General features: G+C 48.8%; 1 protein-coding gene across 3 annotated transcripts in view; it reads left to right on the forward strand.

Annotated features, from left to right (window-relative positions):
- Positions 1 to 11,230, forward strand: part of SAMD4A (sterile alpha motif domain containing 4A) — a 129,576-nt gene extending 118,346 nt beyond the window's left edge. For all 3 annotated transcript variants that reach the window (XM_053388293.1, XM_053388373.1, XM_053388451.1), the window contains 3 exons: positions 2,665 to 2,791; positions 4,135 to 4,218; positions 9,216 to 11,230. In XM_053388293.1, coding sequence (XP_053244268.1) covers positions 2,665 to 2,791; positions 4,135 to 4,218; positions 9,216 to 9,244 — 240 coding nt within the window. In that variant the 3' untranslated portion in view covers positions 9,245 to 11,230. The remainder of the gene's footprint in view (positions 1 to 2,664; positions 2,792 to 4,134; positions 4,219 to 9,215) is intronic.
- The last annotated feature ends 7,284 nt before the right edge of the window (positions 11,231 to 18,514 follow it).

Raw genomic sequence — 18,514 nt, forward strand, 5'->3', positions numbered from 1 at the left:
CAGGGGGCCGGTCCACTGTCCCTCAGACCTTGTGGGGGGGCGGACTATATTGGGGGTGGGAATGAACGAATTCCTATGCCCCACAAATAACCCAGAGATGCATTTTAAATCAAAGCACATATTCTACTCATGTGAAAACACCAGGCAGACCCTACAAATAACCCAGAGATGCATTTTACATAAAAGGACACATTCTACTCATGTAAAAACATGCTGATTCCCGGACCGTCCGCAGACCGGATTTAGAAGGTGACTGGGCCAGATCCGGCCCCTGGGCCTTCGTTTGCCTACCCATGAACTGAACCAACAAGGCAATCCGTACAAACAAATTTTTAACAAGCCCATGGGGAGAAAAGGGGCTATTGCGAACAAGTATTTAAACTGGAATTGGAGGGGTGGGGTGAGGTGGGGAGGGTGTCTCCCCTTCCCCGCAAACACACAAAAAGCCAGTTGTGGCATTCCTAACCCGGAAAGATATCTTCTCCGAGCCCAATAGTCCACTCCCCAAACCAGGAGGAGAAGTCAAGTTGTTCAGTTGCCAAAGGTTGCTTTGTCACTAGTTTCCTTCGTTGGACTGAAACCAGGTCTTTGATTGAAAAGAAAGGGAGCCACAATGATCTGTAGGCATTTCCTGTTTCCACTCTCTTCCTTGCTGCAAAAAGAGGTTCTGTAAGGGGGAGGAAGAGGAGATCAGGCGGGGGGAGGGAGGGAATGCTTTGAGGAAAGGACTGGGGGGGTGGAGTTGCATATTCAGGCGCATGTATACGCCGCCTTCTTAAAATAAAAACAAGTGCGGCATTTAGAAAGTTAAATAAAACCTTGCACAAGATGTAAGCAGCGATGTGAGAGGGGATTGTGAGCAGGGTCTGGAGCCGTTTAGGTTAGAGAAGAGGAGAGAGAGAGAGAGAGAGAGAGAGAGAGAGAGGGCAACATGATAGAAATTTATGCAATTGAGCATGGCGGGGAGAAGTTCTTCTCCCTCGCTTGTAACCCCAGAACTCCTGCAGATCCAGTGAGGCTGAATGCTGGGAGAGTCAGGATAGAGGGGAGGGGAAAGATATTTTCTTCACGTGGTGCGTAGTTAAACTGCGGAACTCATTGCCACATGAGGCAGGGATGGGTGGCTTTGAAAGAGAATTGGACTAATGCTTCTGGAATACCAGTTGCTGGAAACGGCAGGACCGGGGAGAGGGCTCTTGTGCTCGGATCCTGCGTGCTGGTTTCCCATAGGGCTGGCCTCTGTGATAACAGGGTGCTGGACTGGATGGGTCATGGGCCATGGGCCTGATCCAGCCGGCTATTCTTACGTTCTTAATCCGCTCCTACACCACTTGATCAAGACCATGTGAGTCAGCTACAAAAAGAATCTGGTGGGCAGCTCTGCACGATGAGGCCAGCTTTGGAGAGAGACTGGCCATTTAACAAAACTCGAGGGCTCGGGAGTTGGATTTGCTGCTTGGGTTAAACCACAGAGCCTAGGACTTGCCGATCAGAAGGTTGGCGGTTCGAATCCCCGCGACGGGGTGAGCTCCCGTTGCTCGGTCCCTGCTCCTGCCAACCTAGCAGTTCGTAAGCACGTCAAAGTGCAAGTAGATAAATAGGTACCGCTCCGGCGGGAAGGTAAACAGCGTTTCCATGCGCTGCTCTGGCTCACCAGAAGTGGCTTAGTCATGCTTGCCACATGACCCGGAAGCTGTACGCCGACTCTCTCGGCCAATAAAGCGAGATGAGCGCCGCAACCCCAGAGTCGTCCACGACTGGACCTAATGGTCAGGGGTCCCTTTACCTTTACCTAATGTATGCAACACATTCAAAATCTTCCCAGCGTTGCCCAGTGTGCCGGGCCGTGGCGATCATTTCCCTTGTGCCTTCCTGCTTCTGCAGCACGATAGGTCCTAGAGTGGAAAGCAGGGGTCAGCAAACTTTTTCAGCAGGGGGCCGGTCCACTGTCCTTCAGACCTTGTGGGGGGCCGGACTATATTTTTTGGGGGGTGGGGTGGGAAATGAATGAATTCCTGTGCCCCACAAATAACCCAGAGATGCATTTTAAATAAAAGCACACATTCTACTCATGTAAAAACACACTGATTCCCGGACCATCTGTAGGCCGGATTTAGAAGGCGATTGGGCCGGATCCAGCTCCCGGGCCTTAGTTTGCCTACACATGGTGTAAGGTAAAAGGTAAAGGACCCCTGGATGGTTACGTCCAGTCAAAGGCGACTATGGGGTTGCGGCGCTCATCTCGCTTTCAGGCCAAGGGAGCAGGCGATTGTCCACGGACAGTTTTCCGGGTCATGTGGCCAGCAGGACTAAACCGCTTCTGGCGCAACGGGACACTGTGACAGAAGCCATAGCGCATGGAAACGCCTTTTACCTTCCCACCAGAGCAGTACCTATTTATCTACTTGCAGTGGCATGCTTTCGAACTGCTAGGTTGGTAGGAGTTGGGACAGAGCAACGGGAGATTACTCCATTGCGGAGATTCGAACTGCCAGCCTTCTGATCGGCAAGCTCAAGAGGCTCAGTGATTTAGACCACAGCGCCACCTGCATCCCTGTAGGTCCTAGAGTGTAGACAGCCAACGTGGGTAGGGCATCTTGTAGCTTCGTCTCCCATTGGCCTCTCCATTTGCAGCTTGACGGTGCATGTTCTTCTCCCTTACAGAACCTTTGGTTTGCAAACCCTGGAGGGAGCAACAGCATGCCCAGCCGGACTCACAGCTCTGTGCAGAGGACGCGCTCGCTGCCAGTGCACACCTCTCCGCAAACCATGCTTATGTTTCAGCAGCCAGGTAGGCCAAAGACGTCTTGCTCCTTTGCCAGTCCTCACCCTCTTCTTATCTCTGTTAGAATATTCCGTTCCACCTTAAAAGAGATGTGTGGATAGTTGTATGTCGCATGTCTGTTTACACTCCAGCACAGCTTGCTGGGAACTTCCGTTTGTGTGTATAGCTTTTGCTTTTGCTTCTTGCTCTTGGACACAAAAGGGAGAAGACATGTTTTTCCTTTGTCCTGATGTATGCCGAATAAACTGCCTGTAAATATGCTCTCACAGCCGTCTCCTGCCACTTCTGTTGCGTGTTATTAACTCTGCTGATTAGAGCGTGCTCCAGCTTCTGAAGCTGCCGCTTGCTGTTTCATGCTGAGCCAAGGCCCGGAGCTTGCTCGGCTACCAGCCGGTGGGCTGGAGCTAGCTGGGGCCTGCCAAATTGCCCCCATTTCCTTGGGAGCATCCTCACAGCCCGCCTAAGCGATACAGTGGACATTTGGCAAGCTTGCAATCTCCCTTCACCAGTGCCACCACACTCCAAAGTCTTTTAAGACTATTTTTAGGTGGTGCTTTTAAACCGTCAGGTTAGGAGGGGGATTAAATATATGGATCCCTGTGGACCCAGGTGTGTGGGTGAGCAGTGAAAGAAAACAGCTGCGTGCCTGGTTTCAAAACGTCATGCTCCTGTACGGAGAGAGCCCCAGTAGCAGAGATTAAACTCGCAAAAGTTAAGCAACAGTAAAGCGTTAGGAATATAGGTTCTTAAACCTTTATATCCCTTCAGCTGCACACAGCAGGTGACCTCTTTCTACCGCTCTTGAAATGAGCAGACCACACACTGTTAAGTAAGTTTAAAATGCTTTACTTACAGATTCAAGGTCTGAGTCATGCATTGCTGCGTGCAGCAGCAAGGATAATACAGGCACAATACTATTGGGTAGAGAATACAGAATGTAGTTCCAAATATGTGCTGTAAGCTCGGGAGCTCAGGAGCAAACTTACACACGTCCTCCTTGGTTGCAGAGAGAGAGAAAGGAAGTAGAAAGGCTTGACTTCCTTTGCAGAGTAGACTATGGCGTAGCCTGGCTGAGACTATCTAGCAATACAGCTCTCTGGTCCTTTACCCCTTCATGTACTAACTAGTTGTCTTTGACTGCAATCTCCCAGACGAAAAGAGGTGGGCTAGTTCCCCACTCGGCCCAGAATGGAGAATAATAATAATAATAATAATTCTCCAGAAGGAAAAACTTTTGTCTTAACTAGATTTGCAGCCTGGATTTTCTTCCGCATGCAGGAAGTGGCTCCAGCTACGCTGCAGATATTTCCTATTCACATGGAAACACACTTTCTGGTTTTTTTCTGCAGAGTTCCAGGTACCAGTGACAGAACCTGACATCAATAATAGGCTGGAGTCGTTGTGCCTCAGTATGACAGAACATGCACTTGGAGGTAAGCGCTTTTCTTGTCTCCAACCTCTTATCTGTGTCACGAATGTCCTGAGATCCCATCCACTCATGACACACAAGAAGACGGTAGAATTACGGACTGAGCCATTTCAAGCTGCAGTTTAAGGGATTGAGATTTTTTTTGGGGGGGGAGAAAGGCACACAGAGAGAGACAGAAGCCCTTTGGGGAAGGGTCAGAGCTTGGGATACAAGGAGAAAGCAATTTCTGTCCTGTCCTGCTTTTATTGCAATGCACAGTGTTTCCATTCAGCTACAGTTCGGTTTCTGCTAAAACCATTTTGCTACCCATTGAAGTTACCATAATGAATTGTGTCGGGAAAGTCAACCAAGCCTTATGAGGAACGGTTGAAGGAGTTGGGTATGCTTAGCCTGGACAAGAGAAGACTGGGAAGCGATAGAATAGCCATCTTCAGATATCTGAAGTTTGTATGATTCTAGGAACTCTTGTAAGATAAATGTGTTGTCTTGCTAAATTTCATCTCTGTTGTCTCCCTCTTGGCCGTTCCTACGTCTTGGTTCAGGGGGAATTATTACGAGTCAGTTTGGTTTGTCAGGATGGACCAAGAATAGCCAGCCAAAGTGGGACCCTCTAGATGCTCTTAGACTACATCTCCCATCACTCCCTGACCTTTGACCCCACTGGAGTTGTGCACCAAGAACACCTGGGGCCCACCATCCTGGCTACCCCTGCTATGAGCTGTAGATAAAGTAAAGGTAAAGGGACCCCTGACCATTAGGTCCAGTCGTGGCCGACTCTGGGGTTGTGGTGCTCATCTCGCTTTACTGGCTGAGGGAGCCGGCGTACAGCTTCCGGGTCATGTGGCCAGCATGACTAAGCCGCTTCTGGTGAGCCAGAGCAGCGCACAGAAACGCTGTTTACCTTCCCGCCGGAGTGGTACCTATTTATCTACTTGCACGTGCTTCCGAACTGCTAGGATGGCAGGAGCAGGGACCGAGCAACGGGAGCTCACCCCGTCGCGGGGATTCGAACTGCCGACCTTCTGATCGGCAAGTCCTAGGCTCTGTGGTTTAACCCACAGTGCCACCAGCATCCCATGAGCTGTAGATGCTCAGCTGCAAAATCGGAATAACACAATTCTGGTGTTAATAAACAACTCTGGAGTTCCCAAGCTGTAGCCCATGGACCACCGCCGATTCACAATCTTCATTCACATGGTCTGTAGTGTATCTGTGGGTTTGTGGCTGAAGATGAGAGACGCCACATAGTATTCTCATTATTATTATTATTATTATTTATTTGTACCCCTCCCACCTGGCTGGGTTTCGGCCCCCGAAGTTCCCAACCCCTGCCACAAACCAATTGCACTGTTAGTCGTGGAATGCAGCAGTTGCTAAAATAATTTAAAAACTGGCTTGCTTGTCTACAATCCTATACCCACAGGTCTTGGGATAAAATAAAAATTCTGGCTGAGAGGGGAAAGAGGAAGGGGAAAGGCCATGTTTTCCACTTTCATTACTCACCAACTTAAGCCTGAGATCTTCCTGGGTACTGAAAGTGGATCAGCTACGTTAGTAAGGGACGGGGGCAGGCGGGGGGGGGGAGGAATTCCTATTTTTTCCTGCAGCTGCTTTGAAAGGAATCTTGCCGAGACATTCCAAGGCAGGATCTTGTTCCTCGCTGGTTGTTTTCATTCAGCAATGCTAGACCAAGGACGGCCCTCCGAGCAGCGCTATAAATAACGTTTTAAAGAAAGGGGTCGTTGAGTTTTGAGCTCAGGTGGTTTTGCTGTTTGTTTGCTTTTCTGAAAGGAGACCTGAGCAAGCTCCCTTCTTTCATCTTTTTCCTTTCTCCCCCCATAAGTCTGAAAAGCCCCCAGGGGGATGAATCTGAGCATTGGGGCAGTTTCCACAATTATTTAGCGGGGAGAGCTGCAATAGTTGGCTGTAGACCGTAGGCTGAGTTGCCGCTGAACAAAACATGCCTGTGTGTGTATGTGTTTCCCTCCTTTCCCCCATCTGTGCCCCCGTGTAACTTTGAAGCCGCAGCCCCCGTCCCAAGAAGCATTTCCTCCGTCTGGCTCATGCGCTAAATGGAGAGCATCTTTGGGGGCTGAAGTTTGAAAGGACAGACTCTTCGCCCTTCCTCCCCCCCCCATCTCCCTGTGCCCTACCTCCTGGTTTGCCTCGTTTGCAGAGGGAGACTGCAGAGCTGCGAAAGGTTCGCAAAAGGGCGACCCAAGCAGCCGAAGGGATGCGGCAACTCCTGTGTGAGACGTCTTAGCTGAGAAAACATCAAGTAAGAGGAGATGCGGCAGAAGTGTATAACCAGGCAGAGGGCCTTCTCGGTGGTGGCGCCTGCCCTGTGGCACGCCCCCCCATCAGATGCCAAGGAGATAAGTAACTCTGCAACCTTTAGAAGACATCCGAAGACACACCTACATATTATTATTATTATTATTATTATTATTATTATTATTATTATTACTACTACTACTACTACTACTACTACTACTACGACTATGACTACGACTACTATTATTTCCCCAGCCACTCTGGGCGGCTCCCAGCAGAATTTTAATAATAACGAAAAAGCGATAAAACATCAAACATTAAAAACTGAGCATGTCGTGTAAGTAATAATAATTAAGTAATAATAATAAAAATATTATAAAAAGTAATAAAAATAAGTAATAATAATAATTTATTTAGATCCACTCTGGGCTGCTCCCAACAGAATATTAAAAGCACAATAAAACATCAAACATTAAAAACTTCCCTAAACAGGGCCACCTTCAGATGTCTTCTAAAAGTTGCTTACAGTGGTGCCTCGCAAGACGAAATTAATTAGTTCCGCGAGTTTTTTCGTCTTGCGATTTTTTCGTCTTGCGAAGCACGGTTTCAGAAAAGTTTTGGAAAAGCTTCAAAAATCACCAAAGTCTTCAAAAACCTCAAAAAAGGCTACCACACCGCGTGCTATGAGTTGCTCCTCGAAGTCAATTCGCAAGTGTATTAACGGTTTTAAGAAAAAGGAAACAAACTTGCAAGACGTTTCCGTCTTGCGAAGCAAGCCCATAGGGAAATTCGTCTTGCGAAGCAAATCAAAAAACCAAAAACCCGTTCGTCTTGCGAGTTTTCCGTCTTGCGAGGCATTCGTCTTGCGAGGCACCACTGTATTTCCTTGACATCTGGTGGGAGGGCGTTCCACAGGGCGGGCGCCACCACCAAGAAGGCCCTCTGCCTGGTTCCCTGTAACCTCACTTCTCGGAATGAGGGAACCACCAGAAGGCCTTCAGAGCTGGACCTCTGTGTCCGGGCTGAACAATGGGGGTGGAGGCACTCCTTCAGGTATACTGGACCGAGGCCGCTTAGGGCTTTAAAGGTCAGCGCCAACACTTTGAATTGTGCTCTGAAACGTACTGTATAGGGGAGTTTTTATTGTTTGCTGTATTGTTATGTTTTTGTATATTTTGCAAGCTGCCCAGAGTGGCTGGGGCAACCCAGTCAGATGGACGGGGTACTATTATTATTATTATTATTATTATTATTATTATTATTATATGCATGGCACATGATGTCTGTGCTCTGGCAACCGCAGGAGGTCAGGGTCTGGCTAGACGAGGAGGAATGCGCAGCATCAGAGGGGGAAAGCCCCGAGCCAGGAGAATGATGGTGGATGCAGGAGGCAGACCAGAGGATGAAGGGGTTGCAGGCAGGTTGGAGGCTGAGCAAGCAGCAGGTTTAGGCGAGACGGAAGTAGAGGAGGAGGAGGAGGAGGAGCAGTCTGAGGCTGCAACAGATCCCCAGCTACCTGCCAGCTCCCCTGTTTCCTTCTCCTGTCCTCCTCTGTCCCCAAGGAGGGCATTACGTATACATAGAGAGCCCCACAGAGGAGGTGTTTGTGACCGTTGGGAAGGCAGCCAGCCGAGGAGGAGCCTTAGGAGGAAGTGGGGAGCTCAGACCCTCAGCTCTCACTGGGGCTAGTCCTGCCCATTTAGTTCTCATTTGTCTCTACATGTAAAATAAATCAAGCTTACTGCTCATCTCTGAGTTTCTGTGCTGAACTGCTGCTGGACCAGCCCTGGCAGAGGAGGGGAAAGGGGTCTTGTGCTCTTAAATTGCTCAGTTTCCTTGGGGCGGGAGAGGAGAGGAATCGTTTGCCTTCACTCGCCTGCCACTGAAATTCCTCCTGAATAAGATGCAGAATTGGATATAATGACAGGAAGGAGTTGAAACCTGCGGGACCAGAGATTTACAGAAGACTGGAAGAAGTATACGAACTATTTGAAAAGCAATTGTAACCAACAAATTACGCTAGTAGAACTGCAAGAAGTTTTGTAAGGAGAAATATATGAAGTGTTAAAAGGTAAAGGGACCCCTGACCATTAGGTCCAGTCGTGACCGACTCTGGGGTTGCGGCGCTCATCTCGCTTTATTGGCCAAGGGAGCCGGCGTACAGCTTCTGGGTATGTGGCCAGCATGACTAAGCCGCTTCTGGCGAACCAGAGCAGCGCATGGAAACACCGTTTACCTTCCCGCCAGAGTGGTACCTATTTATCTACTTGCACTGGCATGCTTTCGAACTGCTAGGTTGGCAGGAGCAGGGACCGAGCAACGGGAGCTCACCCCGTCGTGGGGATTCGAACCGCCAACCTTCAGCAAGTCCTAGGCTCCGTGGTTTAACCCACAGCGCCACCCGCATCCCACATGAAGTGTTACAAAGTAGATAAAGAATAGAGATATTGTTTATGAGTTTTAAATGTAATAGGAATTTTCAGGCAGGACTGATGGAAGTCAAAAAACTGAATAAGATGTTAAAGTATGTTTAATTACTGTTGAAAATGGTATGTTAACACACACACACAGACCACAGACATATATATATATATATATATATATATATATATATATATATATATATATATATAAAGAAAATCCTCCTGTATAGAAAAAGCTTTCCATCTCGGCCAGCCTGCAGCCCTTGGTCTGGCAGCCTCTTAACGGTGAACTTCACCCTTTCAGATGGTGTCGACAGAACCTCGACGATCTAGAAGACGGAGGTGTCTGCAGTGAGAACGCTGGCCGTCGGCAAATTGGGCTGCTGGACCAGCGGCAAAGTTGGCAGCGAGTCCCCGGACGTGTCAAGGATCCCTGGAGATAATTTGCAACCTTTCCGTTGCCATTTTCCTCTCTCTCTGTCTCTCTGTCTGTCTGTCTCTTGTCTCCTCCTCTCTCCATCTCTGTTTACATTTTGTAAAAGGGTCACTTATATTGCTGTTATGCATCGTCAAGAAACAGGACTGGGATCCGCCAGGTTTATGATTATGCACAAAACAGAGAAATAACATTGGGTGGGGAGCGAAAGATGTCGGAGGGCTTCCTCAGAGGAGCAGGCCTCCCCAACCGTGGCTAAGGGCAAGCCTCTTAGCAGCCAAATAATACGCTCGGAGCATCCGTTGGGAACGGGCAGCGGGGGTGGCAGACGGAACCGCTCCTCGCGAAGAAAGAGACTTTCTGAAATAACGTCACCGAAGCATGAAGACGACGACGCAGAGAGTGACGCGTCGGCCATCTGTAAATAGGAGCTGTGTTTCACCGACATTCACTGTTGTGAGCTGCAGTTGTTGTCCGGGGGGCGGCAGCAGCGGCGGAAAGGAAATTAAAAAGGCCAAACTAATTTCCCTCCGTTGGCGTCTGAAAGAGCGGCTTTGGGTTCTGCGCATTGTTTACACGAAGGCGGGCGGAAAAGAGCGCAGCAGGTGTGCAGAGCGCGCCCCCACGAACGCCTCTTCCTCCTCCTCTCGCAGTGTTAAGTTGATGAGCCGGCGGGGTGGGCCAGTCCCAGCCCCCTGGCCTGCCACTTGGGGGGGCACGTATCGCGTGGCCCAGACTCCCTTGCCAGCACCCCAATCTCGCCTGCCACGTTCTCCCCAGGATCAAGGGTGCTTCCACCAGGGAAACCGCAGGCACAGCGAGAGAGGGGAGCAGAACAAGGCCCTTTGGTCTTGCCAGAATAATTTTGCCGCCGCCTGCAAGGACTCGTCTCGCTGACGTAAAGGATCTTTTGCATGGCATTTTTGTGTGCGCGTGTGTGTGTTTGTGTGTGTGTGTCTTATAGCAGCAGGTTTGCCTTTGAAAATAACTGCCAAGCTATTGCTTCTCTAGAGGGGGCCGCGGGAGGCACTTGCGGGGCTTTTTTCTTGACTTTCCAAGCCGGGGGCGGAGCAGGGCGCCAAAGGAAGGAATGAGATTTCTCGCAGGGCAGGCAGGAGGAGCTGTGTCTGGAGGTGCCGCAGAGAAGCCTCCGCTCCTTAGATTGCGTCTGTGTGCATATATTTGTATGTATGTGTGAGAGAGAGAAAATAGAAAAGATGTTGCATATGGACTCGTGAGCTCACGTCCTAGGAGGAAGAGAACATCTCAGAGATGTTTCTCTGGGAGAATGAGAGAACCACGTCCACTCAGAGACTCATCTTGCTTTTGGCTTGGTACCTGAAGTGTAGGGTGGCAATGGGACTCGGCTCATTGAGCAACACAGGCAGTCTTGTGTCTTTTCAGTCTTGTGTCAGACTGAAAGCTGCTGGTTGGGTGGCAGCAGCCAGGAGTCCATTTGGACCACCCTATTTCTAGGGCCCAAGCCCTGTCTGCTTGGCATTGCTTGCCACTCAAGTGGATGGGTCCAGTTGGGAACCAGAAGTGTTGGGGTGGGAAAGGGTCAGGTTGCCTAAACCAGGCATCCCCAACCTGTGGCCCTCCAGATGTTTTGGCCTACAACTCCCGTGATCCCTAGCTAACAGGACCAGCGGTCAGGGATGATGGGAATTGTAGTCCAAAATATCTGGAGGGCCAAAGGTTGGGGATACCATGCATGAAATCACTAGTACATCAGATTTCTCCCCAAGGAAGCCATATAACAAGCTGCAAGACCTACCGAGACCTGGGTCAAATCCTGCATTGTTGCGTTAGCGACTGGTGCCCGTTGGGAATGACAGGGTGGGCATCATGGAGCCCAACAGCAGGTGGCGCCAGAGCCAGTGAGAGATCAAAAGAGCCTCCAGAAGATCAAAAGAGATTACGAGGCTCTGGGCAGGAAACTGAAGCAATTAAATGCACAAATTGTCATCTCATCTGTCCTCCCAGTTGAACGACGTGGCCCAGGGAGAGAGGGAAAAATAGTGGAAGTGAACAACTGGCTTCGCAAATGGTGTAAACAGGAACGGTTTGGATTCTTAGATCACGGAATGCAGTTTCTTGAAGATGGACTTCTGGCAAGCGATGGGCTGCACCTCACAACGGTTGGGAGGAATGTTTTTGCAAAAAATCTCAGAAACCTCATCAGGAGGGCTTTAAACTGACTAATGTGGGGGAGGGAGACAGTGCTCCAGAAGGTAGGAGTCGTATCAATTGATGAAGATGATCATCCAAATGTCATAGACCGAATGGAGCAAACAGCACGCAGACCTAGTGGTGGGAGGAAAAAATCCTTAAATAAGAGACACGGGGGAATGATTAATGGACTTCAATGTCTGTACACTAATGCGCAAAGTATGGGAAATAAACAAGATGAGCTTGAGCTCTTGGTACAGCAAACTAAATATGACATAATAGGAATCACTGAAACCTGGTGGGATAAGTCCCACGATTGGAATGTAATAATGGAGGGATACAATCTATTTCAGAGAAACAGACCAGACAAGAAAGGAGGAGGAGTGGCGTTATATGTCAGGGATGTGTATACCTGTGAAGAGATCCAAGATTTAGAACCTCAAAGCCAAAGTGAGAGCATTTGGGTCAAAATCAAGGGAGAGAAGAATAACAGTGACCTCATTGTGGGAGTTTACTATAGATCCCCAAGCCAAACGGAGGACATAGATGATGCCTTCCTGGAACAGATGGCCAAGCATGCAAAAGGAAGGGAGATAGTAGTAATGGGGGACTTCAATTACCCGGATATTTGTTGGATGTCAAACTCAGCCAAGAGCATAAGGTCAAACAGATTCCTCACTGGCCTTGCAGACAACTTCATTGTCCAGAAAGTGGGAGAAGCAACAAGAGGAACAGCCATTTTAGATCTGGTCCTAACCAATGTTGATGACCTGGTTAGTGGGGTAGAAGTGGAAGGATCATTAGGCGCGAGTGATCATGCTCTTCTGAAGTTTACTATACAGCGGAAAGGAGCAGCCAAGCATACTAGGACTCAATTTCTCGACTTTAAGAAAGCCGACTTCATAAAACTTAGGGAAGTGCTTGGTGAGATCCCATGGACAGTAATACTAAAAGGAAAGGGAGTTCATGATGGCTGGGAGTTTGTTAAGAGGGAGATAGTAAAAGCACAACTTCAGACAATACCAATGAGACGGAAACATGGAAGGTGCCTCAAGAAGCCAGGGTGGCTATCTAAAGAACTTTTAACTGAGTTAAGATTAAAAAAGGATGTGTACAAAAAATGGAAAAGGGGGGAAACCACCAAAGAGGAATTCAAACAAATAGCCAGCACGTGTAGACACAAAGTCAGAAAAGCTAAAGCACAGAATGAACTCAGGCTTGCTAGAGAGGTTAAAAGCAACAAAAAAGGCTTTTATGGGTATGTTCGTAGCAAAAGGAAGAACAAAGAAACAGTGGGGTCACTCAGAGGAGAAGATGGTGAAATGCAAACAGGGGACACAGAAAGGGCTGAACTCCTCAATGCCTTCTTTGCCTCAGTCTTCTCCGATAAAGAAAACAATGCCCGACCTGAAGAATTTGGAGCAAATGATTCAGCAGAGGAAACACAGCCCAGAATAACTAAGGAGATAGTACAAGAATACTTGGCTAGTCTAGATGTATTCAAGTCTCCAGGGCCAGATGAACTGCATCCAAGAGTATTAAAAGAACTGGCAGATGTGATTTCAGAACCACTGGCAGTCATCTTTGAGAATTCCTGGAGAACAGGCGAAGTCCCGGCAGACTGGAGGAGGGCAAATGTTGTCCCTATTTTCAAAAAGGGGGAAAGAGAGGACCCAAATAATTACCGCCCAGTCAGTCTGACATCAATACCAGGGAAGATTCTGGAGCAGATCATTAAGCAAACAGTCTGTGAGCACCTAGAAAGGAATGCTGTGATCACCAATAGTCAGCATGGATTTCTGAAAAATAAGTCATGTCAGACTAACCTGATCTCGTTTTTTGACAGAATTACAAGCCTGGTAGATGAAGGGAACGCAGTGGATGTAGCCTACCTTGATTTCAGCAAGGCATTTGACAAGGTGCCCCATGATATTCTTGTAAAGAAGCTGGTAAAATGCGGTCTTGACTATGCTACCACTCAGTGGATTTGTAACTGGCTGACTGACCGAACCCAAAGGGTGCTCATCAATGGTACCTCTTCATCCTGGAGAAGAGTGACTAGTGGGGTGCCACAGGGTTCTGTCTTGGGCCCGGTCTTATTCAACATCTTTATCAACGACTTGGATGATGGACTTAAGGGCATCCTGATCAAATTTGCAGATGACACCAAACTGGGAGGGGTGGCTAACACCCCAGAGGACAGGATCACACTTCAAAACGACCTTGACAGATTAGAGAACTGGTCCAAAACAAACAAGATGAATTTTAACAGGGAGAAATGTAAAGTATTGCACTTGGGCAAAAAAAATGAGAGGCACAAATACAAGATGGGTGACACCTGGCTTGAGAGCACTACATGTGAAAAGGATCTAGGAGTCTTGGTTGACCACAAACTTGACATGAGCCAACAGTGTGACGCGGCAGCTAAAAAAGCCAATGCAATTCTGGGCTGCATCAATAGGAGTATAGCATCTAGATCAAGGGAAGTAATAGTGCCACTGTATTCTGCTCTGGTCAGACCTCACCTGGAGTACTGTGTCCAGTTCTGGGCACCACAGTTCAAGAAGGACATTGACAAACTGGAACGTGTCCAGAGGAGGGCAACCAAAATGGTCAAAGGCCTGGAAACGATGCCTTATGAGGAACGGCTAAGGGAGCTGGGCATGTTTAGCCTGGAGAAGAGGAGGTTAAGGGGTGATATGATAGCCATGTTCAAATATATAAAAGGATGTCACATAGAGGAGGGAGAAAGGTTGTTTTCTGCTGCTCCAGAGAAGCGGACACGGAGCAATGGATCCAAACTACAAGAAAGAAGATTCCACCTAAACATTAGGAAGAACTTCCTGACAGTAAGAGCTGTTCGACAGTGGAATTTGCTGCCAAGGAGTGTGGTGGAGTCTCCTTCTTTGGAGGTCTTTAAGCAGAGGCTTGACAACCATATGTCAGGAGTGCTCTGATGGTGTTTCCTGCTTGGCAGGGGGTTGGACTCGATGGCCCTTGTGGTCTCTTCCAACTCTATGATTCTGTGATTCTGTGATTCTGAGATTGAGATGTCCCCATCTACTCCCTGCAGAGTTCTCCACTAAGGGGGGGAGTTGGCAGCCAATGTCACCCCCTGGATAGGTTGTACGCAAGAAGGCAGGCAGCTGGTGGCTGACTGAGGCTGGCAAGGCAGTGCCCCCTTGACACCAAATGGACTAGCCTCCATTGGTGGCAGGGAGCGGTTGGTGTAGCCCTTTGCCAACCCAGATGTTTTGGCTGGCAGTTCCTGTCAGCCCCAGCCAGCACTGCCCTGCTGGCAGGAGTTGGGGCCCCCAAAACATCTGGGGAACCCCAGATTGTCAAAGGATGGCATAGGCAGCCTCCCACATGGCGTCAGAGTTCCTGCCTGCCCCTGACATAACTTTAGAAGGTAGCCCTGACTTCCAAGTAAGCCTGCTTCCAATCTGGGTACCCTTCGAAGACCCTTGGAAATACCAGCAGGGCCTGACGTCCACACCGACGTGTCTGGGGGCTGGTGTGCTGCTCATTCAATCCCACTTTCTTTTCCCGGCCGGTGTGGTAATCGGAGGAGAGGGTGCCGAGGTGTCTTCTCAGGAGAACGTGCCTTTCCTGTGCCGAAGATCTGCGCAGGAGGGAAGGGTAAACAGAGCGGCTGGAGGCAGCAGTCTCCCCGTCTAAATGGGGCATCTGTTCCCCGGCGTGTTTGTGCTGGAAGGCAGACACTGACGCCTTTCTCCGAGCCTGGCAAACGGGGATCCGTGCGCCAGGCCAGGAGGGGAAGGAAGCAGGGCAAGGCCTGTCTCCCCTCGTGAGCACAGGCAGGCGAGGTCAGTGCATGGATGGGTCGAGGGGGAAACAAGGCTTCAAAAGAAAACAGCTCTGGCCGAGTGCTGCTTTCCAAACAAGTAGGCTCATGCGCCCACTTTTTCCACTGACGCGCCCATCTCAGACCTGGCCAGATTTCATCCAAGCAGGTCTAGGAAGCCTTTGAAGGCAGCCTCTGTGCAAACCTGCGAGAGATGTGAGGTCACCTCGGAAACTTGGTTTGCGTGGCATCGGTACGGTTTGCTCTGTCTAAACAAGAGCCGCACCGTCTGCAAGTGTGATTTGCCCGTTTCTTGTGGCCCAGAAAAAGGGCAGCACGGAGTTCCTCTCCATGCCATCCTCCTCCCCAGAAAACTTGGCTGCTGGAGAAGGAGTGTGACTTGTAGACTCCCCAACGCCCAATCCTTGCTCCCTTGTCTTTGCAATGGCGTGCTGTTGCCACCTGCAGGAAGACACAGCTTTAAAAATAAATAAGTGTTCGCAGCTGAAATATACGTCACGTTTTGGTGCATCACATCATACCAGCATATTCCGTAATACCTGATTCTAAGGGCTCACCAAGTCAGCGCTTGCTTTGGGGGGGTCTGTGCACAGTGCAGATTGGTGCATCATTTCAGCATTTCTGGGCGCAGCAGGGCAGGAGCGCAGCCTGTTCAGCCACGCTGGCACTAGCCGACCCCTCAGGGCTGGCAGCAGCGGCGGCAGGAGTGCAGTTTCTGCACCTCCTCGCTCCTGTTCCTGCCACGCTGGCTTCAGTAGGGCAGGGGGAGGAAACACCCCTGCCCCTTCTCCCCCCCCCCCAGGACGCTTCTTTCGTTCTCAGATGTGTGCCACAGTGCCAAGCAACGGGCATCTCCACACTGCGAATCATAAATTGATTTGAAACCAGTTTCATCGTCCCGGCTCCCCTTGGAAGAACCACCGTAGAATCCTAGAACTGCAGATTGGAAAGGGAACCCAGGTGGTCATCCATTCCAACCCCCTGCAATGTAGGGAATGCCCTACCAGCTCACCTTGGGAAATGTGGTTTTGAGAGGGTGCTCTCAGGAATCATTGCGATGGAGTATATCCTGCAGGTTTATATGGGCTTGAGACCAGTTTTAAGTGGATGGGGCCCCCTTAAACCCCCCTTTCTGGACTTGTGGGGACATCCTGGGCGTCCTCTGCTGCGTATCCTCAGCTCCATCACAGAACTGCAGCTGGCAGGGCCCCCAGGTGGAAGCCATCCTCGTTTAAGCCAGGTGTGCACTGCCTTTGGCCCTCCAGATGTTGCTGAACTTAAAACTCTCATTATCCCTGGCCCCTGGCATTGCTTTCTGCAGCTGATGGAGGTGGAAGTTCAGCAACATCTGGCGGGCCAGAGTTTCCCTACTCCTGGTTTACACCAATATGAAACAGGTTGGCATGTTACAGGTAGGTAGCCGTGTTGGTCTGCCGTAGTCAAAAAAAAATAAAAAAAAATCCTTCCAGTGGCACCTTAGAGACCAACTAAGTTCTTGCTATCATCTTTCGTGTGCATGCACACTTCTTCAGATACCTTGCACATGAAAGCTCATACCAATAACAAACTTAGTTGGTCTCTAAGGTGCTGCTGGAAGGATTTTTTTTTATTTTGTTTCAAGGTTGGCATGTAGTTGAGCCCAAGAAGCGCTACAGGAAGCCCCTATCCCGACACATCTATCCTGTGTGAGTCAATTGCCTTTTGCCCAGAGAGTCTCTCATGGCCCAGTTCTATTCGGGTAGAACGGTTTTCTTTCTCCACCTGATGGAGGTTTAACTTAGTGCCAAACACTTGCTGCGACTTTCTTTTCCAGTCAGCGGAGGGGAGAGGAAGGGGCAGAGCTGTGCCTCAGCCTTCGGGCAGAGAGATCTATGTAAATGCATTCGATATGCCATATTTTGAAGGCGTGCGTTGTTGTTTTTCGTTTTCCTCCTCCTTAAAACAAAAGGTGCCAAAATACAGTTTTCGTTTCTGTGTTTCTAGCGGGAACACGTGATGCTGAAGGGCAGTGTGGGGGTGTTGTGTTTTGATCGCAGCAAAGAAGGAACGCAGTCCTGGAGGGGAAGGTTTTGGAAAGTGGTTTGTTTCAAGGCACCCAGGAAGTGGGGTCCACTCCCTCGCGGGGGGCGAGTTTCTCTGGAGGGCGGCCTGACCAGTTTTGCTCAGGTTATCAATTGCGAGGGGCGAGGGATAAGAAGGGGGCGCAGAAGAGAGTGGGGGAAGCAGATTGGACACCAAAGGGGGACAGAATGACTGTTCTGAGTGTGGAGAGAGGGGTTTTTTTGGGGGGGTGTCCTACAAAACTTGAGTGGCGTTGCTTGTGCAGGGAAATGGGGGGTTGGGTAGAAAAGGAAGAAGTTCCTGAAAAGTATTTAGAAATCTGGGGGGGGGACCCTTTTATTTATTCATTTGCTGAATATAGGAAAACAGAGGTTATCTGATTATTAAGAGATATTATTTTGGATAAATATATGAATTATAACTCGCTATGGCTGGTAACCATGATAGAAATTCTGAGAATAACCATATGCTTGCTCTTTCTTTCTTTCTTTCTTTCTTTCTTTCTTTCTTTCTTTCGCTTGGAATAAGAGAGCTTCTTTTCCATTCGCAGTGTGTTGAGACATTGTCTTAGGTTTTGTGTGTGTGTGTGTGTTTGTGTGTTTCTTGTTTAATCAAAAGAGGCTTTAGATACATTTCAAGAAGCGCCCCCCCCCCAGGTTCCCTCTTAGTTCCTGTATTGACTGCAGGAAAAAGGGGGTGGGATGTGGGGACACCCCATAAGTATCTAAACTAAAAATTAAATCTATTTATAAAAAAAGTGGAGAAGTTGCATGCAAAAGGCCATGGAAGTCAGATGTTTAGTATTTTAAAACAAAACAAAAAAAAGTGGCAGTGCCTTTCATTTTTCTATTTACTCATTTATCACCAAATGCAACCGTTTTATAATAAGCAATTATAGGATAGCGTCAGAAATTGCGAAATATTTCACTATGTAGAAATGTGTGGAGTTCTGTTATTGTTATTATTATTATTATTATTATTATTATTTTGTCCTCCCGCTTCTCCTTGCTCTCATTACAAGAGTGTATTAAGCTGCCAGAGACAACTTGTTACTATGTGATTTTATCACCTATGAAATTTATATTGCTGCTTTTCCTTTTAGCGG

Source organism: Podarcis raffonei, chromosome 1 (genome assembly GCF_027172205.1).
Source record: "Podarcis raffonei isolate rPodRaf1 chromosome 1, rPodRaf1.pri, whole genome shotgun sequence".
NCBI lineage: Eukaryota > Metazoa > Chordata > Lepidosauria > Squamata > Lacertidae > Podarcis > Podarcis raffonei.